The sequence below is a fragment of the Physeter macrocephalus genome, chromosome 13, assembly GCF_002837175.3.
Source record: "Physeter macrocephalus isolate SW-GA chromosome 13, ASM283717v5, whole genome shotgun sequence".
In the NCBI taxonomy this organism is placed as follows: Eukaryota; Metazoa; Chordata; class Mammalia; order Artiodactyla; family Physeteridae; genus Physeter; species Physeter macrocephalus.
The window spans coordinates 5,861,372-5,887,799 of record NC_041226.1 but is presented as its reverse complement, the minus strand read 5'-3'; the positions used below and the strand labels follow the sequence as shown (position 1 = coordinate 5,887,799).

Sequence of the window (26,428 nt, the reverse complement as noted above, 5' to 3'; positions counted from 1 at the left end):
AATTTTTTTCTCTGAAACATAACTAAATATTATCTATCTTATTCCAAGTAAATTACTTGATCTAACTTCCATTTCCCAGTCTGTAAAATGGAAAAAAATAATATCTCTCAAAGAATTGTTGGGGTGACTAAATGATAAAATGAAATTATAAAACATTTAATTTTATAAAAATATTACCATATTACCTGAAACGGATACAGAATATCATTGCCAACATAAATAAAATCAAGTCTGCCACTGCATAGTGAGAAAATCCCAGATGTATTTTCACCAAATCTGAAGGATGTGTTTGAGAAGCTAACAGCTATGTGGGGAGGAGGGGCCTGAACACCTCAAAGAAGGACATTCTCAAAGCAACTCTAGGAGAACGGCTTTTCCAACGGACAACTCTAATACAGCCTGATCCAGAGTGAGTAGCAACAGACATTTATCTATTTAATAATAGTTAACAATTCCCAAGCAAGACTAGAAAGGTTTGGCTAGCACCATGTATTACCAACAATAGCTTCCGTTTATTGGGCATTTCTCATTTAGTCCTCATAACACCTCTACATGCCAGGTACTAAGGTATTATTATTCTCATTTTGCAAATGAAGAAACAGAAAGGTTTAACTAAGCTTAAACACACAAAGACAATCAGTGACCAGATGTATTTTCACCAAATCTGAAGGATGTGTTTGAGAAGCTAACAGCTATGTGGGGAGGAGGGGCCTGAACACCTCAAAGAAGGACATTCTCAAAGCAACTCTAGGAGAACGGCTTTTCCAACGGACAACTCTAATACAGCCTGATCCAGAGTGAGTAGCAACAGACATTTATCTATTTAATAATAGTTAACAATTCCCAAGCAAGACTAGAAAGGTTTGGCTAGCACCATGTATTACCAACAATAGCTTCCGTTTATTGGGCATTTCTCATTTAGTCCTCATAACACCTCTACATGCCAGGTACTAAGGTATTATTATTCTCATTTTGCAAATGAAGAAACAGAAAGGTTTAACTAAGCTTAAACACACAATCAGTGAAGAAACAGGGATTCAATTCAGACTGCCTGGCATCCAACTCCAAACCCTAAAACCTTGACCATTATTCAGTGCTACTGGGTTATTACTATTCCCAACTCTTTGCTCTTGGAGAGAGATAAAAACTCACCATGAGCTCTAAGCAAGCTATAAACAGGAACCATGATGCTCCCCTGCCTACCGGCACTTGGACTCCAACAATTCTACCATACGTATCTCTAAATCTAAAGCCTGTGCCATGCCACAGCATGGCAAGCAGAGGTGAATGGAGGTTCAGTCAACTCCAGTAAAAGAAGAATAGCTCTGAGTGTATTAATTTGGAATTCTAAATACAATTTTCCGTAACAACATTCCTGCACAGTACTCATGGGTAAAAGATATGGATGTGGCTGACGTGGAAATCTAAATACTAAGTAAAACAGTATTTGAGAACATATATAAAATGTTTAAAAATGGTTTTATAGGTGAAGTTTTAGATTGTGATTCCCATTACGATTTATTTTTCAATATCTTCCCCCTTTTCTCTTCACCTTTTATTTTTTCCCCGAGATCAATATTTGGTTCCATGTTCAATCAATATTTGGTTCCATGTTTTAAAATGAGCCTAGCCATCCGAAGGATTGTGGAAAGATTTACATCCCAGATTATCTAGGCCATAATCCTATTAATTTCTCCAAATGTACTTTAGCTTTCTCCATAAGAGAACTCTACCATAATACTCACCAGTCTGTTATTCCTATTTGGTTCCCTATGTAAAAGTAAATAATGTAAAAGTCATCTTTTGAAGACATTAGAACAGAAATGTACACAAAAATTTTTAAATGTCAAATTAATCAGAAATCATACTACATATATAGATCAGTAAGTTTTGTAACATAGATGATACAAAAAGGAAGGGATGCTCTTAAGATCTGAGAACAGTGGGGAGGAGGTTCCGAACTGAGATCAAGCAGAATCATCCAGCACTAGGCCTCCCAGCTACGCCGCCTGACAAATAGGCCGGCAGTAGATGAGCCAACCTCTTTGGATCCCGCTCCCCTCATCCTGACAAAGAGCTTGAAAATCAAGAACAGATGATATAAACATGATACTTCACAAGTCTTTTGTCCTCTAAACCCAAAGAATTTAACTTGTTATTAAAACCTAAACGATTTACAGAAGTGAAAGTCTGTCATCCCATTATCAGAAATAAAATGCAAATGCCCAGGTAAAGCTGCATATTGATTGAAACATCATACTCAAGTACAATTAAAACAAGAAATGTAAATGACAAGCACCAGAGTGTTTTTGCCTTAATGTGGGGAGGGGAGAAAGCTAAATAGGAAAATGACTAGACAACTAAAAAAGAGGGCAAAAAAGGACCAAGAAATATATAAAAGGGAAAGCCAAGATTGCCAGACACAAATTTTGAAGGAACATTCATCTCAATCATCTGCGGGTGCACAGCTTAGCAAGAAGTCATCATGTTATTTATGAATATCTGTATCTCTACATCTAACTTTGTTATAAAGATACTTTATTCCCAGAGGATTTCTGACTGAAAATTTTACTGCTGTCCAGACCACATTTGTGATTTACAGTGACTCTCAGGTCTTTTTCTGTCATACCAGTTCTCGGCTTTATCTACCCTGTTGTTAAGGCTTCCTTATGCATTAATGTCTAATATATTCACTCCCGTTTTCAACAGAACTCCATCTCCAGTGTTTTGGGGGGCTTACCTCTCCCACTGAGTATATAGCCATAATTCAATTTCTTCCACCACCACCCCTGGCCAACAATAATTGTACACATTTTCAAATAATGGTTACTTTTCCTATCTATATTTATGTATTTCTAATGTAGAAAATTTTAAAAATCAATGCTTCTCAAATATCAACTGTGAAAGATCACATTTTTAAAAAATTTCCTATGCATCATAGTCCTATATGTTCGTAAAACAAAAATGAATTACTAGAAAAATGATGACACGTTTGGATGTTGTGGTATTATCAGATTGTTATACAAGTTTCTAAACGTTTACTTTTAACGTTTTAACTTATCTCCCTACAGACAGGAAACAACTCACCGTCTAGCTCCAGTCACTTGACACGCTGTGACCATCAGCGCCCTAAGGCATACATACTCTCAGTACACAGCTCCTTCAGGAAATCTTCCACATATTTAACAACAATAAACCAACCCAGACAAATGGCTATGAACCTTTTTTTATACCGTTTTTCACTTCACACATTTTACTTCAGCAAGTCCTTATAGATACAAGGCCCTCAGCCATAGTTTCTTAGCTTATGTGATAGAAGAGAATTTTTAAATTTACTGAAGATCCTAACTCTCTACTTGTAATCAAATAATTCCTTCTGCTTAATATGTTTGCTTCCCCATATTCCTCACCTTCAAAAACCACAACTCAAAACTTCTCCATAAACTCTTCTGGAGCTAGAGAATTCTCCGCTACTTAGCAATCATCACACGTTTAAATTCACGGTGATTAATACACTGCTGTGTAAGTGTTCTCTAGTAGATTCATGCATTGTCTCTTGAATTAGATTTGAGGAAAAGCAAGAAAAACATCAGTCCATTCTTTTTAAATTTTTCACACAGCCCAGAGTAAGACTGCCCACAGTTAAAATATCTGACTCATCAGATCCAAATAATTCACATACCCCACAGGCAAAAAGCAGCATTTGCAGCTCAGGGGTTGGCCCAACTGAGATTTTCAGAAAATAAGCACTTCACTGCTTCCTTCCATATTGAAGGTTTTGTCTACTGTCACTTCTCACTCACTTCTCACTGCTTGTGTCCAACTCTATTCCACTTCTACCCTAGGGATTTAGAAAATACATATTCCCATTTCTGAGACTAGTACGTAAAGCAAAAGTAAATGTGTTCTTGGTGAGAGCCTGGTAAGGAAGTCTATAAAACCAAACCCATACCTTTTAGTCTACCAATCTTAGTTGCTTAAAAACATTTTGTAATTAATTACCTCCTTGTTCTCATCTATTTTCAAAAAGGAGATAATACTAGGTACATGAGGTATTGATATAATTCATACCTGACCCCACAGTTTTATTTTCTTGTCTAGAGAACATCTATCTAGTATTCTTGAAATTCATTTTATACTACCTTCTGATCAGAGACTTCCTTAAAGCACCTTAAGCTTACATCAGTTTTCTAAAATTGATACTTTCTTTTTGATCTTTCTCCTATTACTTAGGAAACTGAATTAGTTACGACTTTACAGTAATTTCCGCCAAGATTTACAAGCTCCTGAACATCTTCAGCTGCTGCCGACCCTAACCAAAATCAGCACCGCCTCTGAATTCCTATCACTATTAACAAGATTCTCAGTAAGACTCAAAGGCATCCAACTACAATAAACTACTACAAGGTACTTCAAAATCGATTCATGGTCTAGCAACCTCAATTCCAAATAAAACTAAATTAAATTTCTAATATAAAGAGATTTTAAACTGTTTTTGAACAGCTGGGCCAATTATGAAAAGCTGACGATTTTAAGTTTGCCTTGTAATGAGGAGTTTAAATTAGGGGAGAAATCTTTGGTATTTAGACAAAGCAGTCAGAAAATAAAGTCAAAAGATGATTAATACACCTACAATGGGTCACGTAACATCTAATTTAATGTTGTAGTTGCTGTTATCTTAAAAAGAATGCATTAAGATAAAGAAAATGAGCAAAAATAAGAAGGCTTTCATCCCTTCACATAAAATGTCTCTATTTCATGCACAGAGATCAAATAAAATTCTGCATATAAGAGATATACACCAAGGAAAATGGTTAACAAAAAGCAAGAAAAACATTACAGTCCTCCCCCACTTAAGAGAACACTGACCATTATGTAGGTAACATCCCAGTTTCACCCCTATGTTCCATTTAGTTTCACGTAAGTTTCCATCTCACCTACCTTTCTTCTCTGAGAGATGTTGAGGGCACCAAAGTCATTAAACAAGGATGAAGCAGGTGAAGTTAGAGGATCTGGAAGGTAAGTTATATAAGTTTCCACACAGACAACTCAGGAAACCGATAAATCTAATAAATGTTTAACTTGAATGCTTATAAAGTAGTAAAAAAAAAAAAAATCATATACCACAACAATAAGCTCAATGCCTCACACAGTGGGTGTTCAAATATTTTGTAAGTGAATGAAACACAAACTGGAGACTACTTCATTCAGCCAATAGGCAGTACACATTTATTCAGAAGCTATATGAATCAGAATGCATCTATTTGCTGAGAACCAAAAGAAAAATAGAATAGAAAAAAAAGGTGATCTTAACCATGTTATTAGGAATGTGTTTATGAAGGAAGTCTACCTGTAGTTTGTGTTCTTGAGACCAAACCATAAGAAAAATAAAGAAGGGGTGAGGTGGCAGGGAGAGTAGTCGAACACACTCTGAGCGATAGGACTTGGATGTTAACACTTAGGCAAGACCTTAAAACCATCTACCCTACAGAATATTCCCTATTTTTAAGTTTATCACCACATATTTGATATTCTTACTAAAAAGATAAGGTAAATTAAGTTTTTAAAGATGAAAATATTAAATGTTTCAAAACACAAACATGAAATCCAAAGATTTTATAGGTTCAAAGCTCTATTACTCTGTGGCCAGAAGTTACAAACAAAAGTACATCTCTGAATTGTTTCTCACTTAACAAATCAGAAGAGTTTCTGAAAAGGAATACATGGTATACATTGAAATATTTTTGTCTTCATTTCTGAGCTTTAGTTAGTCCTATGTTTCTCATTAAATTATCTGTAAAATCCTAAAGAAAATATAGTAAATGTTGTCATTTAAAGGAACCTTAAATCTCTTCATAATGCAGTACATATAAATTGCTGCTTAATTTCTCTGGTTTCTTCTGTCTGGATTTTCACAGTCTAGTCCTTCATTAGAATTAACATTAATTTAATATAACTAATAATGCAAAGAGAAAGAAGTTAATAAAATAGTAAGATACAAGATTTTTATGTAATTTATACATTCAAGACTATAAAAACAGGCATTATTCATCCTTTACGCTACCTTTGATAGCGTTTAAAAGTCAGCATATAAACTCTATGGGAATGCCAAAAATATTATAATGCTACACATTAGTTTCTAATAATTTTATTCACTATTAAAATGTTGCTATTTTTTCCTACAGCAAAAGAAAGTTGAAATTTCTAAGTAATGAGAGAGATTTAATACACACATAAAATGTCTAACTCAGAAATAATCAACATGCAAATTCTTATTCTCATCATTATAAATAACTGTTTACATTTTACCGATATAGAATATTAATAAATTGTTACACATTTTTTAAAAAACCATTCCTGAACATTTATTTTTCAAAATAGGATACAAAAAGATACAAAAGAAACATTTATTTTTAAATTAGGATATGAAAAGGAAATTCTGTATCAAAAGGCTTAAAAATGTCCATAATCTTTGAAACAGTAATTCCATGTCTAAGAATGTTTCCAAAAGAAATAACTCAAAATATGAACACAGATTCATACACATAAGTCCAATACTGGACGTTAAAAAAAACAAAAAAACAAAAGTAAGTAAATTATGAAAATCAACAACAGGATTCAATTTATAATGACCAAGAAACACTCATGTTATAATTTAAAAGTATATTTAATGCAATCTCAGGTATTATTATGTATATAAAGTATTATGTATTATGTGTATATGTATACATATATCCAAATCTTAATACTAGTTATCTCTGAGTGTGAAGATAACAGATCATATTCTTCTTTACACCTATCTGTAATTTCTACAATGTACATATTGTTTTTAGAGTCAGAAATACATATATCTGTAGGAGAAAAAGGAACCAAGTCTTACCATGGCCTGCATATGGCTTGGCACTGTCATTTAGAAGGCTTGGGGAGCTGCTACTATTAGTCATTCTCTGAAACATAAAATATATATACATAATATCATTGAGGAATACAGAATTAAGAATATTCAACCGATTAAGTTAAGACTGACCCTCTTTGCGTCTTCCCCTCCAATCCATCGTTCACATCAGTGACACTCTAATCCTCCTATAAATGCTGCTGCTTGGATTACAATCATCTATGCAGAAACTTCGAAATAATCTCTATAACACATCAAATGAAAAGTTTACTCAATAGCCAGGTATATAAAACCAAAGTCACAGAACTATTTTGAACTGCACTTCCATAACTTTTTAGCCTGAGCAAGACACATAACTACTAAGTTTCCTTGTCCATAAAGTATCAACTCCAGTATCCATCCAAGAGGATGTGAATGACTGTAAGTCAATAAACACTCTCTACGATTCTCTCCCAACGCATATGATCCTTCATACACCTCACAGAGTCTATAAAATTAGGCTCTTCGCTGTTCTCTAAATATGTCCCCACGCTTTCTTAACACACTCCACAGCCTCTATGGTCTCACGATCCTGAAAGGCCCTCGTTCCACACTCAACAAAACACACAGAGGAGTGAAACCAGTCCCTTTCTATGCGTGCCCTACATTCTCCAACTCCACCCCTGAAAGCTCAGCCTGACTCCAACCTGCAAGAGACGGCTTACCCATGTCCCACCTGCCTCACCACCGCCTAAGATCCCACATCCCGCCCAACAAATGTGAAAACAAATGAAGACTCCAGATGTCTCCATCCCGGAATAAATTTCAGCGTTCAGTGCCACATAAATTCATACCAACAATACCTGCATCAAGGGATACTTTGTTTCTACAGGGCTTCCAAATCCATTAACTCCAATAAAGCTGGTGCTGAAATATGAATCTGTGAGGCTGGTATCAGTTAAAGCACCTCCATCTAGTCCAGGAACTGAAAGAGAAGGAAAATTCAAGTATTTAAATTATTTAAAAGCACAAAACACTGATGTAGTTTCTCTGTTCCCAGATAAGTTTTAAAGTCTCAAATCTCTGTCACACTTGTTTTTATTTACCTGTTCATAACAAAAGGCAGAACCAAACAAAGCTGTCTCAACTCTAAAAATTTGTTAAACAATGCTCAAGTTGACATTTTTTTTTCCACAGAGATAGCTATTTATTTTATATTAGTTACCTGAGAGCCACCAAGCACAACATGAAGAAACAAACCACACTTGCATTTCTACTTTTCTCATCAAGTTTTTTTCTTTAACTTTGCAAGAGGACAGGAGAATATAAACCACTGCATTTTCTCCTGTGAATCTTCATATGCTAAACAGAGACCAGTTTCTCGGGACTGTTTCTCATAACACATCTTAAGAAACAGACCAGCAGTCTCATATTAACTCATAATTCAGTAAGCCAATTCTACGGTGGGAGCAATGGGATAGAGCCGAGGGGTACAGACAAGCTTTCTGTCGATTTTATGGTAGAATAATACAGAATCATTGTAACTACTAAGACAACCCATCATATACCGACAAAGTGATGGACAATGTTCTAGATGCTATTTCCTGGTAAGTACAGTTCATCCTTGAACAACACAGGTTTGAACTGCATGGGTCCAATTATACACAGACTTTTTCTCAATAAATATACTGGAAAAATTTTTGGAGATTTGTGACAATTTGAAAAACTCAAAGATGAACCTCGTAGCCTATAAATATCAAAAAAAAATGAAGAAATCATACGTCATGAATGCATAAAATATATGTAGATGTGGATACCACTGTATCCTTACATAGGCATAAGGTGAGTGACATTTAATATAAAATTAATGTGTTAGTTTTCTTACTGTTTTATAACTTTGCTTTCAAAGAATTACATTACCGTGCAGTATGCCTCTCTCTCTCCGAACTGGAGAAACTATTACAGGTGACATAACCTATCATCACAGGTTAAGTGTTTTTCTTTAAATGTAACATTTCCAATACTGTATAATGAATATGACTATAAAAATTTTATAATGATTCATTTATTAGTGTATAGGCTAGGCTATTGTGAAGCAACCATATCACTTACACTAAACTACACTAAAGCAATCATACTGCTGCTTCTTCATTATCAGTGCAGGATACCTGTAAATAAATATGAACTTCTTTTTCACATTATCTTATCATTTTTGATGTCTAGTGTTAGTAAAACGTATGACACTTACTTTGTATCGTATAAGGCAACAGTGATGTAGGTACAGACAGAAAGTGGTTCACCTTGTAAGCATACAATGTAAACTTATATCGATAAATACAGTATAGAACTGAAAATGTATTTTCTCTTCCCTATGATTTTCTTAATAGCCTTTTCTTTTCTCTAACTTACTTTATTGTACAGTATACTTACTTGTACTTACTTTATTATACAGTATATAATACATAGAACGTAGAAAATACGTTAATCGACTGTTTATGTTATTGGTTAGGGCTTCCCAGTCAACAACAGGCTATTTGTAGTTAAGTTTGGGAGCAGCCTATGGGACTGGAGTTCCATAGACCATGCTTTAAAAAAAAAAAAAAAAAAAAAGCCCAGCTGAAACTACTAAGTGGTTCTCCTCTGCCAACTAGGACATCACAGACAAGATGCTGGCAGTGCTCATCCCAAGGGATGAAATCCAAACTTCCTAGTCTGACATTAAAAAGCCCTCAACAATCTGTTCTCAACCTATCATTCTAGTATTTCCTGAAAGTGCTGGGTTTGAGACTCAATTCTGCCACTTACTAGCCACAATGTCTTAGGCAAAATGGTTATAAAGTAGAGATGATACCATGACTTGTAAAATGAGCCTCATACCATCTACCCTGCAAACTTCCACAAAAAGTTATGAAAAACAATGAAACAGTATCTTAAAAGTTCTTGTAAAAATCCTGATGGTTGCACAGCTCTATAAATTTACTAAAAGTAATTGAATTGTACATTTACAATGGGTGAATTTTATAGCATGTAAATTATATTTCGATAAAGCTCCTTTTTAAAATCGGTGGAGAAAAATGGGATTACTCAATAAATGGACTTAAGACAACTGTGTATCCATCAGGGAGAAAACTGAGTACCTTACAGATATTTCCAAAAGATCAAAGATTATAATGTCAAAGTATACATCTACTATAAAAAGGTCTTACAATAATCCTAACATTATTGAATTCTCTCCTCCAGTCAAAATGATAAACTCACTATATTTTGAAGGTCCACACTTCATCAATTCTCACACACACACACACACACACCCCAACTCTATGTTCTTCAAGACCCAGGTATATGGAAAAAAACCAAAATACTTGAAGTCAGTCATTCAGTTCTAATCCAACCCTTGCCACTTACTAGCTGAATGACCTTGAGCAAAACCCTCTAAATTTCATTTCTTCATCTGAAAGAGAAGGCAATCCCATCTCACTCACAGGGCTGTGAAAGGGACTCAAGTGAAGTAACCTACGCGGAATGCCTAGCATCCTGTCTCAAAGGTAATCATAAATGTTATTTTCCTCTTCTCTTATTTCTAGAATGTATACCCCAATTATTCCAAGTTGTGTTTAACACACAACTCTACCTCTTAAGATACTGTTTATATCATTCATGTCACAAAATTTTTTTCCTTTGATTTCTTATTGCTGTCTTCAACTACTTAAACATTTTAATTCTTACCTGTTTCTGAACTATCTACCCATCTAAATTATCTGTAAACTGAGATTTGGGACTACTCCTGATATTTTTCTGGTATTCCCTACTCTACTAGCACATTTACATAAACACTTATTTACAATTAAGCCCTTTTTAAAAGTAGGTATTTTTAAAAGTTGATAAAAGATACAACAGGTTTTCACAACCAACTTCTATCAAACACCCCATGCAAATGATATTATTGCCTCCGTTTCTCTGATGAGGCAATGAGACTCAAAGACACTAGATGACAGCACAGTGGATGCAGGGTCAAGAAACAGGGGCCCCTCGACCACACAGCAGACACTCGCACCATCCTTTTCTGTACTGCACTGTGGAATGAGCACAAACTTTTAGCAAATACAACTGCCCATAAGGTCTGTTTCAGCCAGTTGCCAACTGCTGATCTTTGACAGCATATTTAAACTAAGTCTTTTTTTTTTCCTCCTCTGTAAAATAGAAATGACAACACCTACTTTCCAGTGTTTTATGAGAATAAAAGGCCTGGAAGTTTGTACCTCTTCACTATCTTCACTTACCCCCCTGGACCCCTGCATCTGGCAACCACCAATCTGTTCTCCACTGTATCTGAGTTTGGGGTTTTTGTTTTTCTTTTTAATTTATTTATTTTTTTATTTTTGGCTGCGTTGGGTCTTTGTTGCTGTGCACGGGCTTTCTCTAGTTGTGGTGAGCAGGGGCTACTCTTCGTTACGGTGCGCGGGCTTCTCATTGCGGTGGCTTCTCTTGTTGCAGAGCGCAGGCTCAGTAGTTGTGGCACACGGACTTAGTTGCTCCGCGGCATGTGGGATCTTCCTGGACCAGGGCTCAAACCCGTGTCCCCTGCATTGGCAGGCGTATTCTTAACCACTGCGCCAGCAGGGAAGCCCCGAATTTGGGGTGTTATTTTTTGGTTTTTTGTTGTTGTTGTTTTGCGGTACGCGGGCCTCTCATTATTTTGGCCTCTCCTGTTGCAGAGCACAGGCTCCGGATGCGCAGGCTCAGCGGCCATGGCTCACAGGCCCAGCCGCTCTGCGGCATGTGGATTCCTCCCAGACCGGGGCACGAACCCGCGTCCCCCCATCGGCAGGCGGACTCTCAACCACTGCGCCACCAGGGAAGCCCTGGGTTTTTTTTTTTAAGATTCCATGTGTAAGTGAGATCATACTGTACTTGCCTCTACACAGTTTTTTTTTTTAATGTAACAAGTTTAAACCAGATTACTGAAGATTCTGTATGCTCCTTAACATATGTGTACATTATATTTTGTGTTAATTTATGTATAAGTATACATAATACATTAATATATAACAGCTTAGGGCCATCATTTGTAATAGTAAAGGACCGTAAACAATCTAAACAGCTACTAAAAAGAGTAAGGTGTATTTTTATGTGTGGATGTGGAAGAAACTAGAAGATATGCAGTTTGCTGAAAAAATTCAAAGTGCATTGGCTTCCGTGTGTGCACACGTGTATATGTGTGTCGGTATGTGCTACAGATAGGGAAATATAAACATGAGTCATAGTACAGACAAAGAATATTTCTGAATAGATACATAATAAATTGGAAAGAGTGACTGTCTTTTGGAGAGGGATCAGGAAATTAAGGAAGAAGGGAGACTATTTTTCACTGTGTACTCTTTTGTGCTATTTAAATTTTTAACCTGTGCATGCAGTACGTTTTTAATTCCAAAAGCAAGATACTGTTCCTAGTTTTCTAAAAGCTGGAACTTTTAATAGTAAAAATATAATTAAAAACTAGTTTTAGAAAAATAAGTACAACATCTTTAGCTTTTTAAAGAAAAAGCAAGATACCAAAAAAGTCATCAAAAAAGGAAGAGGTTTTATCGGAAGAGGACTATTATCCACATGCCAATTAACTCAGCCAAAATAAATGAGCATGTCCTTCCCTAAACTGAAGTTAAGCTGCTGAAAGGTCAGTGATTTTAAAAGCTGTTGGGAAGGGAAGAGGATGAATTCTAAAGATTGAACATAAAATAATTCGTTTTCTAGAACATAAACATTTAGAAAAACACAGAAACATTTTAGAGCTGAAGAAATTTTAGACATCATGTACTCCATACCCCTTTCTCCTATTTACAGATGAGGAAATATATTTCCACATGGACTAAGCTGCTAGCCTAAGATCAAAGTTTCTTTGTAAGATAGTATTAAAATAAAAATCTCAGGACCCCCAGTCCAGAAATAATTCCTATATACTGAAAGGAGACACAAATATTTTATGTATTGGTTAATAATTATATGATAACAGTACATAAAACAAATATTTTGGGCTTCCCTGGTGGCGCAGTGGTTGCGCGTCCGCCTGCCAATGCAGGGGAACCGGGTGCGCGCCCCGTTCCGGGAGGATCCCACGTGCCGCGGAGCGGCTGGGCCCGTGAGCCGTGGCTGCTGAGCCTGCGCGTCCGGAGCCTGTGCTCCGCAACGGGAGAGGCCGCAGCAGAGGGAGGCCCGCATACCACACACACACAAAAAAATATTTTATCACATTCCTTTGTATAGTTTCAGCTCATAAACTACTTTATAAACAGAATATAAAGTTAATATGGAAAAACAAATGTAAAAAATCCTGCTCTAAAACTTGAGTGTGTGTGTGCGTGCCCATGCTACGGACCTGACCTGTTTCCCACCCCCAAAATTCACATATTGAAGCCCTAACCCCCAATGTGAGTGTATTTGGAGACAGGCCCCTTAGCAGTAATCAAGGTCACATACACAAGACTACTCATGATGATTAACGCTGGGCAATAAGATGAGATTGGCTTACTTTGACTTTATACACTGCTGTTCCAATGAAAATTTTTACAAAAAAGTTTATGGCTTTTATTAACTTAAAAGCTAAATTAAATAAATTAAATTCAACCTTAAAATAGATTTTAAAAATATTTCTAAGTTCTGTAAATGTTCATACTTTTGTACACAAAAGCACATATGCCTATAGAAAAGCAAACAAACAGACAAAAAAAAGCTGCTCCAAAATAAAGATAGATATACATTTTCCAAGTTAAAAAGAAAAATTCAGCAAGAAAAACTCTTGATATACTCAACTTGGCTGAATCTTGAGGGAATTATTCTGAGTCAAAAAAAAAAAAAAAAAGCCTAATCCCAGAAGATCACATGATATATAATTCCATTTATAGAACATTCTTTTTTTTTTTTGGCCATGCCACGGCTTGAGGGAATCTTACTTCCGGGACCAGGGATTGAACCCGGGCCTCGGCAGTGAAGCACGGAGTCCTAACCACCGGACCACCAGGGAATTCCCTATAGAGCATTCTTTTTTTTTAAATTTTATTTACTTTTTATACAGCAGGTCCTTATTAGTCATCCATTTTATACACATCAGTGTATACGTGTCAATCCCAATCTCCCAGTTCATCCCACCCCCACCCCACCCTATAGAACATTCTTGAAATGACAAAATTACAGAAATTGAGAGCAAATTAGTGGTTGTCAGGGATTGGTAGGGAGAGTTACAAAAGGGCCACTTGAGGATGACAGAGCTGTTCTATGTCTTGACTGTGTTGGCAGGCACAAAACATACACACGATAATACTCCACAGAACTAAATATACACACGTGTGCACACACAAGTACAAATAAGACTCAGAAAATCTGAATAAGGTAAGTGGATTGTATCAGTCAATATGGTTGTGACATTGTCCTACAGCTACGAAAGGTATTACCACTGGGGGAAACAGTGATGGGACAAAAAGCTCTTTCTGTATTATTTCTTACAACTGCATGTGACTCTACAATTATCTCAAAATAGAAAGTTAATTTAAAAACAGAAAAATCCTATAAAAGGGCAAAAATAGGAAGATATTGTTATGTTTTGGCAATCACGTATCTTCTTTACAGAGTCATTTCAAATGCACTTCCATGCAAAGCAGTCTTTTACTTGTTAACTGACTCCTCCCTAGACTTACTTTAGGACAACCCTCTCTGAGTACTCCTCATAAAGCTCTAAGCCCTCCTCATAAAACTTCTCAAGATCTGACTTTATCTTATACACGTGTCTGTACTCCCCACTAGAATGTAGCCTCCATTAGGGCAGACTTTTGTTTCATTCAATGTTGTATTCCTATCACCCAGATCAAAACTTGCCACTTTGCAAGCACACTATTAAAGGAGTGAACTGAATGGTAGTCTTTGTTGTCTACTTTGTGTATTGTCAAATAAAAATGTTTAAATCTATACCAGCTATCCTAATGGCACATTCCCAGTACTCACGTTTCTGTTAGCTGATTCGGGTTTGTGGGGTGAAAAGTATAATCCTGGCTTAAACAAAACCAGTTTTGCCATGCACGTTATCATACATTCCAAAGTTTGTATATGAACTTCAAGTTATCCCCTGCTTTCTTTCATTTGGACAGACAACCGCAGTTCAATAATCTGTAGCTATTTTACTGGTCTTGAAAATATACTCTCAAAAATTGGGAGGTAAGGAAACGTACAGGCTAATTGTAGACTTACTACTAGTAATATTCAATAACAGCAGCATCTAAGCCTGAAACCTCACTGTGTGCCAAGCAATGCACTGACAGTGTCACGTGCGACCCTATCACAACTCTGAAGTAGGTATTATTATTACCTCCATTTTTTTAAATGAGAAAAACTGAGGCTTAGAAGTTAAAAATTTGCCCAAGATCACAATGCTAGTAGATAAGAGAGCCAGGCCCATCTTAGATGTGCCTTATGCCAAAGCCTTCATTACTAACTAAATTAGTAGAACTGAAAATAAGTCTACTGTGGTAAAATAAACAAATCTATTGGGTTTCAAATTAAGTAATGTGCATGAAATACAAATATTGGTATAACAGTTTAGCTGCTAAAAACTGAGCACCTTGAAGATGAAAAGTCTAGCTGGTTGAAAATATTAGAATTACATCTTTAAAATGTCAAGAATCAATAATTCAGTTGAACCCAAATCAAACCACATTTAAGCCTTCAAAGATCCCAAGTCCAAAAGAAATAAGAAATGTCAAAGGGCTTCCCTGGTGGCGCAGTGGTTGAGAATCCGCCTGCCAATGCAGAGGACACGGGTTCGTGCCCCGGTCCGGGAAGATCCCACATGCCGTGGAGCGGCTGGGCCCGTGAGCCGTGGCCGCTGGGCCTGCGCGTCCGGAGCCTGTGCTCCGCAACGGGAGAGGCCACAACAGTGAGAAAGAAATGTCAAAAACTTAAAGTAAATGCTTTTTTAAAAAAAATAAACTGTTATTTCCCAAACAATCCTGAATGCCAGAACACATTTACTACCACACTGCCACATCAACAGAAGAGCTGGAAGTGAGAAAATGTACTACTCTGTATAGATAAAAAGTAAGCAACAAAAGAAAGTATAGTTCCTTTACAAGATTGAAACACCACTGCAACTAAGTATAGAGAAGAAAAAGCCTTTCTGCTTCAGTTTTCCAATGCTTGCAAAATAAGGATAAAATTTTCTTCTTGCATGTACCTCTAATGTTTTAACAGAATGTGAAACACTAACAAAACAATTCTGCAAATGTGAAGTGCTAAAGCAAGGGTCAAAAACTCAAATGCCAAGAGGAGCCAGGCATAGAAAAGTCACCCAGTCAGTAAAAAGGCAAAATGGAGAGTCTTGCCCCACCACAGACCTAACTCCAATATACGAAAGAGCCACCCTTCAAAGGAAGCCAGAAATCTGTATTTCAATGTTAAACCTTCTGATTTTTTAAATGTTGTCAACTAATTCAATTACAATCCACACACATGCAAATTAAAAACATAAGATTTGCCACCAAAATGCCTAAAAGTATAAGATGGAACACCAAGTGTTGGGGAGAATGTGAATCAACTGAACTCTCCTACTCTTCTAGAGGGAATGTAAATGTGGTACAATCACTTCAGAAAACTGAAGTCACCTACTTAAAGCTGAACATCTGCATGCCCTATTACAACCCTGCAATTCCACTCCCATGTAATTCAACATAAATTCGTAGACTTGAACCAAAAAACATGTTCAAGGGTGTTCAAAACAGTGCTCTTCTTAAAAGACAAAAATTGGCAACATTCCATTGCCCACTAACAGTAAAATGAGAAAATAAAATGTGGTATATTCATACAATGTAACACTACACAAGAATGAGACTAAGAGGCTGTTCCTATATAACATGAATGGATCTTACAAATATGCTGAAAGAAAGAAGCCCACAAAAAGAGTACATACTACCTGATGCCATTCCTATAAAGCTCAAAAAAGCATGAAAAATGAATCTACAATGTTATAAGGTAGTGCCTGAAATCAGTAGTTACCTCTGGGAAAAGGTAGTGACTGGCAAAGGGCAAGAAGAACAAAACTTCTGGAAGGTACTGATTATGTTCTATTTCTTGATCTGAGTACTGATATACGCTATGTGTTCATCTTGTGAAAATTCCAAAACATGATTTGTATATTCTTCCCAAGGTATGTATACCTCAATAAAAAAAAAAACTTTTAAAACATACACACACACACACACACACACACACACACACACACACACACACACACACAAGATACCCAAGGAGCCCAAAGTACTTCTGCAGGCAGACCCAGCTTATCAGAGCAGATCTGTTTGACCTCTCAGCTAAAGACATACTCTACATTCTTACATTTAAAGAACAGCAAAGAAAACAATAAAAGCAAAATAAAATTGTGTCAGTGACTCTACATGATCAGGTCAGCAACTAACAAAATTTAAATTTCTCCTTATAGCAACACCTCTTAGAGTGTGTTGTCTATTTTAACTGCCTCATACACTTAATTAACAAGTGTCTCAAAAGATACAGTATAAGAACACAGTAAAATGTAGAAAGTAGACTAAAAATTAAACAATAAAGTGTAAAAATTCAAAGCAACCATTAAATCACCGACACAATCCTCTTCCCTGATTCCTGAATAACTTGACTTGCCACTCATTGATGAGGCAATTTTATCTCATCCAAAAGGAGTCACAACCTGTACCACTGAGAGTTACCAAGAAGCCTACAGCAGAAAAGAGGAGCCTTAGGCTTCACCCAGTTAAGTTAAAGCAAGCCCTACAGAATCCAACTACGTAATGCAGCTACTTAATCAAATAACTGTTAAATGACTAAACGTTAATTTTAAAATGCCTTCTTAGAACTAACTGTCTGTCCTCTCAAGACCCTATATCCCAATTACTTTCTGCTCCTGAGATATGAAATGATCCCCACCTTTGAGTAACTGCTAGTGTTTCTCCTCCACCTTCCTGTTTCCACCTGTTTACAGCCTGTCCTAACTTTCATGTCCCAAATCTACTACCTCTGTGTATCAGAAAATCCTAGAAATACCTGCATTTTTGAAAGTGTCTCTTCCTGTAGGTAACAAATACTGTTCAGTTTCATTGCTTACGAATCAAACATAACTCGAATTAATTTGAGCCGTAACTCAAGACATACAGCAAGTTTACCTTGAAAATGCAAAGCTGCTGCTCCAAAGTGATAAAATTCCACCAATCAAGTAACCATTTTGACAAAACATTTTAAGTTACAAATTAATCTTCTTAGCATATCACCCTCACCAAATATATCTGCACTAAAGTAAAGCCTATGGCAGCAAAAGAAACAATCTTTAACACACACACACACTTCTCTGGGAAGACACTTATAGTTCTCATAGAGCAAGTTAAATGTTAAAGCATTAAGCCAAGTACATAAGTCCGTTTACAGTTTTTTTTTTAAAAAGGAAAGACAACAATGTTCTGACATTCAAGTTAAGTAGCCTATCAAATGATTTTCAGATCTAAAATCAGTTTAGAATTCCCAAGAAAGTAGGACTTTCCCATTTGGTTTACAAATGCTCAACAAACTCAAAAACAAAAAAGGAAAATCTGACACCTTTACTTTTTCCTTAACGGCAACATTCTGTAAAACAGATTACACTCACACTTATTAGAACTTCAAACTCCGCTCAGTAACGACTCAAAAGTTGCAAGGCAACAGATAATGACAAAAGTAAAAACAATGCAAACAGTCCTAAGATATCCGCATTCAAGTGCTCAGCCGCACACAAAGGTGCGCTGCACATGACACGCTTTCAAGGCTCCACGCTAAGGGTTCGCTTGGTACAAAGCAGTAGAAGACGAGATCCCTAGTGACACCCTGCAAACTTCTGCCACCTTTCAGGAAAACCATGCTGAAATGCAAGTCCTGTGAAATGCCTACTCGCAACTCCCGACTCAACCTCAGCACAGGATAAACGCGGCTGTCCGTTCGCTCTTCATCCTTAGAAAGCATTTCCTGCCTGGAAAACCTTTCTCCCAGAAGCCTTACACAAACTTTTTCCGTTCGTTCAACCCACTGCACGAAGCCTCAGAGCCCGCCCTCCCATCCCGCCCCCGACCCACACACACCCACCCGGCGACCTCAACCCTCTGCCGACTCCACTCCACACGGGCACGCAGAACACGTGTAACCGCAAACCCAGCCCCTTTCCACACCCCCCGGAAACGACACCCCCTTTCCCGCACACCGCAGCCCATCCCCCTTCCTCTCCCCCCACCCCCACTCCACCACCCCAGTCCACCACCCACGTTCCCAGGAAGCCAGCCTCCCCTCGCTCCCGGGCTCGCCGAAGGCTGTGGGGAGGGGAAGCAGGAAGACGAAAGGAGGGCTCGGGCCTGGCCTAGGCCTCTCAGAGCGCCGAGGGAGGCGAAGGGGGGGCACCCGCGGGCCGGGCTCGATCGCAGGGCCTCGTCCGGCCCCGGGCCTTCCCTCCGCCGCCGTCCCGAGGCCGCCCTCCTAGCCCGGACCACACTCACTTGCCAGCCGCGGTCCGTCGAGGACCCCGCTGCCGCCTCCTCCACCGGCCGCGGTTCCTGCCCCCGGGCCCCCAAGGTCCGGCTTTTTGGGCCCCGGGGGCGGCCCGGCTCCCCCGCCCGGGACCGCTCCGGGCGGAAAGCCGGCCACGGGCGCGCCCGCCAGAGCCAGGGGGACGCTGTTGCTATGGAGGCCGAGGCCCGGGGCAGCTCCGGCGGCCGGGTCCTCATGCAGGAACTGACACTCCTCCCCGTAGAAGCAAGTCTTATCCTTGGCGTAGTAGCGGCAGTACTTCAGCTTCACTCCCGCCGCCGCCCCGCCGGGGACACCCCCGACCCCAGGCGGGGCCACCACCGCCACTGCCGCCGCCAGCGAGGAGGAGGAAGAGGAGGCGGCGGCCGAGGGGGGCGGGAGGCCGCCGCCACTGTTCATGGCAACGCTGCAGCCTCGTCTTCCGCTGCCGCCCGAGGAGCCGCCGCCGCCGCCGCCACCATAGACCGGGGAGGGAAAGAAGACGCTGCCGGTGCCGGAGAAAAGCCTGGGCGGGTGGGTCTGTCCCGCTGCGGGAGCCGGAGCCGCCCGGGGAGAGGGGGGGAAGGGAGAGGGGAGGGAGGAGAGGGTAGGAAGGAGGGGAGGGGGAGAGTTGGGAATCTCTCACTCACTCTCTCGTTCTCTTTTCTTAAAGGGGCCGCGCGGGACGACGGGGTGGGCGCGCGGGCCCGGACGGGGACTTCGAGGGCGCGGGCTCGGGGAGGGGGAGCGGCGGCGGCGAACGGGCGGGGAGGGCGGAGGGGCCAGTTTATTTTTAAATTCTGCCTCCACTCGCTCTCTCGCGCTCTGGTTCCTCCGAGTTGTTTATTCCATTTTCCTCTTCCTGAGACGGCCGTCGCCGGTGCGCCTGCGCGTCGAGGCGCAGGGGCTTGTGGGTAGCGGGAGCGCGAGGGCAAGCCTGGCCTGGCGTCGGGCCCCCTGGGCATCCGCGAGCCGTCGGCGGTTGGACGGGCGGACCGCGGCGGTGCTCCCCGACGCCGAGCCGGCTGGGGGAGTTCTCACGAGGCGAATGCCTTCCCTTTTTCGTATATCCTCTTACTTATAAAGCCAGGCGTCGTTTTTTTATTGAAACGACGAAATTTACAGAATGTGATTGTCATTTTGAGGGGCCGCACCTGGGGCCGGAGGCCAAGCCCTTGCTCTGCTGGGAGAGTAGCTCCGTCTGTTCGCCACGGTTCCGCACCCTCGCTTTTTCCCCTCCCTTCTCTTTTTCCTTCCCGCTGAGGGTGATGAGAGCTACAGGACTGATTGCCTAAAAACTCCTGGGCCTTTTATTCCAAAAATCGAACCTGAGAAGGTTGATTTAGGCAAACCCCCAGCTGAGTGCAGCACCTGTTTTCTCTATTTATATTACTGAAAGCCTTCAGTAAAATATTATGAACAATGAGATGCCACCTGGGGACACCGCTGCCTAGGCAGCACCAGAAGGTTTCCCTTAAAACCGCGCTGGGTTTCTTTTCTCCAATCGGCCTAGTCTTGACTCGAAATTCATTTTTAAAAGATAGTTTTTTTCCCTCACCGATCGCTGATGTTATGCTCCGCTGTATTTTTTTTTTTTTAAGTTTTCAGGAATTTTAAGGAGTTGCTATGAAGGAAAAATAACTTTAACGTTTTAGTTTTTCTCCTCTGCGAAAGGTTTTCTCAAAAGGCAGTTGGAAGGGGGGTGTTTGTTGGCAGAATTTGAGGAATTGTGGCAAACAGAAGAGGTCACAGAAGAACGGATAGAAGCAAGTGTACCACACTGCAGAAGGGGGGAAAGTGGATTCCATAGACCACAAACGGGTAAGCCTGGTGACGTTCCTTAGCTAAATTCGAAGTAGTAATAACATTGTATTGTGTCTTTCTGTTTAAAAATATTTCCACATGTATATTCAACAAATGTTTATTAATGCCCATCACGTGTACCAGGAACTGAGCTCGGAGCTGGGGAAGGAAAAGTAAACAAAATGCAGTCTTGTCTGAGTTCAGATGGATTGTTTATTCTTTCCTTGGGGAGACACATGGTACACAGGCAATCACAAATGAGTGTCTTAGGTGCTAACCTTGTCACACTAGCTATTGGTGGATATTAAAGATGTTGGCTTCCTGGAGAAAGCTGATAGCTTAGTAGCAGGACTTGAGAACATCTGCTTTGAATTCAGACAGATCTGAGTTTGTAACCCAGTGGCGACACTTAAGAACTGTGTTATTCTGGGTAAGTTGCTTCACTTCTCTGTGCCTTATCTGTAAGCCAGGTAAGAATACTACCTTACTTGGTAAAGTAGAAACTAATAATGTATATAAAGTATCCCATGCTTAGTAAGGATTCAGTAGGTTGTAGCTATCACTATTAGTAGTATTGCTGCTACTAGTAGTCAGCGTGTAAGAGTGCAGGAAAGAGCCTTCCAGGCAAAGCAGACAGCTTGTGCAAAAGGCCTTGAGGTGAAAAAGAGCTTAGATTGTTAGAATGGTGACAGTGGAGGACCATATCACAAAATCCTTGAAAGGCATGTTAAAGGATTAAACTTTTTCTTGAGGGCAATAGAAAGGTATCACAAGGTTTTAAAAAGTCAGTTAATAACATGATCAGATGTCCCTTCTGATTCTCATAAGAACCCTATGAGGAAAGTAAAGAAGGTGGGTTATCACCATTTTATAGATGAACAAACTTAAGGCCTAGAGTTACACAGAGTTACCAGCTTATCCTTGCAAAGCCAGGACTTGAACTCAGGCCTGCTAATCACAAAACATGCTCTTTCCATTACGCATTTTACCATTTCTAAAATAAGCATATGTGTCTCTGGATGACTTGTAAAGGAAAGTGGTGTCTGTGGTGAGACAACAGATTCATTAAGTTCACGCCAAATTAAGCATATCATTCCAGCAAACCTTTATTGAGAATCTATTGTGTATTATGTACCAAGCAAGTTCTGTGCTAGGCTCTGCTATAAGAAATGTGTAAGATACAGCCTTCATCCTCAATCCTGAGAGAAATGCTAAAGATAAAGTAAATCATCCTTCGGTACCACATTTGACAAAGTTTTCTATTAAATCTCTGTGAACAAGATGGAGAAAAGTAGGCTAAGATCCTACTATAGTTAGGTGACTTTAGTGCTCTTTGATTAGTCAATCAGAATGTTGATAAAGCTGGCCTTGGAGCTCCTTGAACAATATCCAAAGAGTATTAATAAATTGACGCACATCAGCATGGTCTTTACTGTCTTGCTTTGAACTCTGTCCTTAACCTATTTTTAATGAAAACAGTGTTTTCTGCTGCTTAGATGAAGAACTATATAGCATATTTAGCAGATCTGCAATGTGTTGTTGCAAAACCAGTGGAGACAGATAATGTGATAAGGGACAGATTAGGATTTGTAAATCTCCATCAGCAGAAAAAATAGAGCAGTGCTAACAAAATGAAACCTAAAATGAATTGGGGCAACAGAGCCAATAGGCTCTTTAGTACAGCACTGATGGTACTGCCTCAGCCACCCCCTACCCTGCACCCTCAAAGGAAGTTAGCAGTGTTTCCTCAGGAGCCTTGAGAATGTGCATCACCTTTGAACTATTCTTGTTCTACTTGGCAAACAAATCTTAGAAGGTAGCCATAAATAACAAGTATTATGCTACAATGTACTTGTTACAGTATGACTTATGAAAGCCAAAAAAGAAAAGTTGCAAACAACCTAAATTCTAAAACCAAAGGGAATGGTTAAACAGTGCACTATTCACAGAGAATATTATGCAGCCATTAAAAAGCCATGAACTGTGCAACAGTGCTTATGATGCAGTGTTAGTATTTAACATGATACAAAATTGTATGTGCTGTTTTATTGTGATGATGTAAACAATAAAAAGCCTAATAGAGGGCTTCCCTGGTGGCGCAGGGGTTGAGAATCTGCCTGCCGATGCAGGGGACAAGGGTTCGTGCCCCTGTCCGGGAAGATCCCACATGCCGCGGAGCGGCTGGGCCCATGAGCCATGGCCGCTGAGCCTGTGCGTCCGGAGCCTGTGCTCCGCTACAGGAGAGGCCACAACCGTGAGAGGCCCAGGTACCACACACACACACAAAAAAAAAGCCTAATAGAAATAGATTAAAGTAACTGTCTCAAACATTAACAGTGGTTTTGCTAAGATGACAGAGTAGGTTCTTCCTATCTTTCCCCTACTTCCCAAATCTGTATCATGAACATATATTATTTCTATAATAGAAAATAAGCATTAAAACTTTATTGTAGGGGCTTCCCTGGTGGCACAGTGGTTAAGAATCCGCCTGCCAATGCAGGGGACACGGGTTCGAGCTCTGGTCAGGGAAGATCCCACATGCGCGGAGCAACTAAGCCCGTGCGCCACAACTACTGAGCCTGCACTCTAGAGCCCGCGTGCCACAACTACTGAGCCCACATGCCACAACTACTGAAGCTCACACTCCGAGAGCCTGTGCTCTGCAACAAGAGAAGCCACCGCAATGAGAAGCCCGCGAACCACAATGAAGTGTAGCCCCTGCTCACCGCGCACAGCAACGAAGACCCAACACAGCCATAAATAAATAAATAAACTTTATTGTAATTTAATCGTAACCTTTTCTTTCTATGGAGTGAGTACATGGTTGTTTGTTAAATTGTTCTCTGTATTTTTGGTTTCATTTTGTTTTCAATAAATTTTGTGAAGACAAGCTGGACATTTGTTGTCGGCTGTTTCTTTAAATTTTCACTAGTCTGGTGTTTCTCAAAATATGTTTCATGGAAGACTAGTTTAACAGCATGTTAATTGATATTACACAAAGGAAAAAGTTCTGTTATTGAGAAAGTTTGGGAAACTAAAACAACTTGAAGTCTTTTTCAGAGCCTTTAATATGTTGATATGTTGTAATTATCGAAAAGCAGGATGTTTTTTTTGGACCGGCAACCTGCCCTTTTTAAAATAGAACATTTATGGGGCTTCCCTGGTGGCGCAGTGGTTGAGAATCTGCCTGCCAATGCAGGGGACACGTGTTCGAGCCCTGGTCTGGGAAGATCCCACATGCCGCCGAGCAACTGGGCCCGTGAGCCACAACTACTGAGCCTGCGCGTCTGGAGCCTGTGCTCCGCAAGAAGAGAGGCCGCGATAGTGAGAGGCCCACGCACCGCAATGAAGAGTGGCCCCCGCTTGCCACAACTAGAGAAAGCCCTTGCACAGAAATGAAGACCCAACACAGCCATGAATTAATTAATTTTTTAAAAAAATAGAACATTTATTGCTTAGATGGTTTGATACAGAACAGCTTTTCTTCTCGTTTTGAATTTGGAACTACTATACAACTGAATACAAAGAGGAACAAAAAGTACCAAAACCGAACTTGTGATTCTCTGTTCATGTGGCATAAACCAGTTTTGTACATAACATGTAGCAGCAGTTTTTAAGTTCCCTTTAGGAAAATATGAATTCTATACATTTTTTATTGTTTCCTGTTTAATGCGTGGGCTGAAATCACTAGGATCAACTTCCTTCTGGAGGAAAGAGAGGAACAGAGGGTGGAAAGAACGGTGAAACTTTCTGAAACCAGCATCTGACTATCGCGTAGCTTCCCCAGGGCTGGTTGAAAAAACAGCCCTTTGGGGTTTTTTATTTTGTTTCCACAGCCGGGAGTTTCATGTAGTGATTGAATCTCAGCATCGTGTCCATAAATCAAAGAAACTTGCACCTCAAAAAACTTTTCAGAAGATCCATATGAAAGCAGGATTTCATACGCAGAATTTACGAAAAATTTTTACTTTTTTCAGAACCGTTTTTCTTTGAGGAACATTGTCCTAGTCATCTGCTTTCTCATTTTCCCTATATTTTAAAATTCGTCCACCTTCAGTCCCCCATCGCAACCCTTGTACCTTGCTTTCTGTTCCGTACAGGCACAGAAAGGAGACAGCGGCAAAACTCATCAGAACAGGGGCACTTCTTCCATCCAGGACTAATGCTTTCACTCATGCTCTGATCCTGCCCTAGCATTTCCTCAGGAATCTAGTCGTTCTCCATCCAGTGTCTTCTCTCTCTTGACCCTCTTCTTCGGATGTGAATATGTATATTGAAATACTTTTTAAGGCATTTATTCTTTCATTTTGTGAACCTCTTGTAATCAGAAACAGTAATGTTTTTGTCCTTGTTTTTAAAAGTCTCAGAAACAAACACTGCTGGTAAGAGGGCTAACTGACACAGCCACATTGGAGGGCAATTTGGCAATATCTATACAATTTTTGAATATCCATGCCCTCTGGCCCAACAGTGCCACTCTTTGTATCTCCCCTAGAGAAGCACTGTTGTGCCCAAGGAGACATACATGCAATGCTCATTTGAGGCGCTGTTGATAACAGTGAAATTGGAAATGACCTAAATGTTCATGAATGGTCCTATATGCACCATTATTCCCCAAGACCTATTGTTAAATGAAAAAGGCATGATGCAGGTAAATATGTGGAATATAGCACCTTTTATGTAAAAATCATTATATCCTATAAGGATGTGTATAAATGTGTACAGAAAGAGCTGGAAAGATAAACATTAAGTTGCTAACAGGATGGGGTTGGGAGCAGTGATCAAAGGGCATTTTAGCTTTATCCATAATGTTCCAGATTTTACAAGAAGAATGTATGCTGCTTATGTAATTAAGATTTTATTTTTTAAAGTCCCATTGGGCTCCTTCTTTTGCTCTAACTTCTCTTCGCAGGCAATTTAATACTTGAATCATCCATTCATCTCTTAATCGAGATTAATCTGACATTTGCCCCTGCTATGTTAAAATATTTTTGTTTTTTACCAGAGCCACCGCTGGTATTAGTTAGCAGATTTATTATGTACTTTTCAGCTATTTTATATTTCCTCTAGAATATTCAGCGTTAACCCTTTTTGCAGCACTCCTCCCTCTCTCTCTCTTGACTTCCAGTCACCCCTTTCTCTTGTTTTTTTCTCCTGCCTCTGCCATTCAGTGCCACCTGCATGGTAGGACTTGCAGGA

General features: G+C 39.6%; 2 protein-coding genes across 16 annotated transcripts in view; one reads left to right on the top strand and one right to left on the bottom strand.

Annotated features, from left to right (window-relative positions):
- Positions 1 to 21,185, bottom strand: part of PAN3 (poly(A) specific ribonuclease subunit PAN3) — a 122,159-nt gene extending 100,974 nt beyond the window's left edge. For 10 of the 14 annotated variants that reach the window (XR_003682603.2, XR_003682602.2, XM_028497663.2 and 7 more), the window contains exons 1-4: positions 19,417 to 19,945; positions 7,738 to 7,859; positions 6,881 to 6,947; positions 4,942 to 5,012 (exon numbers count right to left, since the gene is read on the bottom strand). Coding sequence is in view for 12 of the 14 variants with exons in the window: in XM_028497663.2 (XP_028353464.1) it covers positions 4,942 to 5,012; positions 6,881 to 6,947; positions 7,738 to 7,859; positions 19,417 to 19,846 (690 nt within the window). In the remaining 2 variants the exon portion in view is untranslated. Of the gene's footprint in view, positions 1 to 4,941; positions 5,013 to 6,880; positions 6,948 to 7,027; positions 7,118 to 7,737; positions 7,860 to 18,820; positions 18,840 to 19,416; positions 19,946 to 20,076 lie in introns of those variants that run through there. The other 4 variants (XM_028497669.2, XM_007126279.4, XM_028497668.2 and 1 more) reach the window with 4 other exon arrangements.
- Positions 21,172 to 26,428, top strand: part of FLT3 (fms related receptor tyrosine kinase 3) — a 116,735-nt gene continuing 111,478 nt past the window's right edge. For both annotated transcript variants that reach the window (XM_055089565.1, XM_055089564.1), the window contains exon 1: positions 21,172 to 21,247. The gene's annotated coding sequence lies outside the window, so the exon portion shown is untranslated. The remainder of the gene's footprint in view (positions 21,248 to 26,428) is intronic.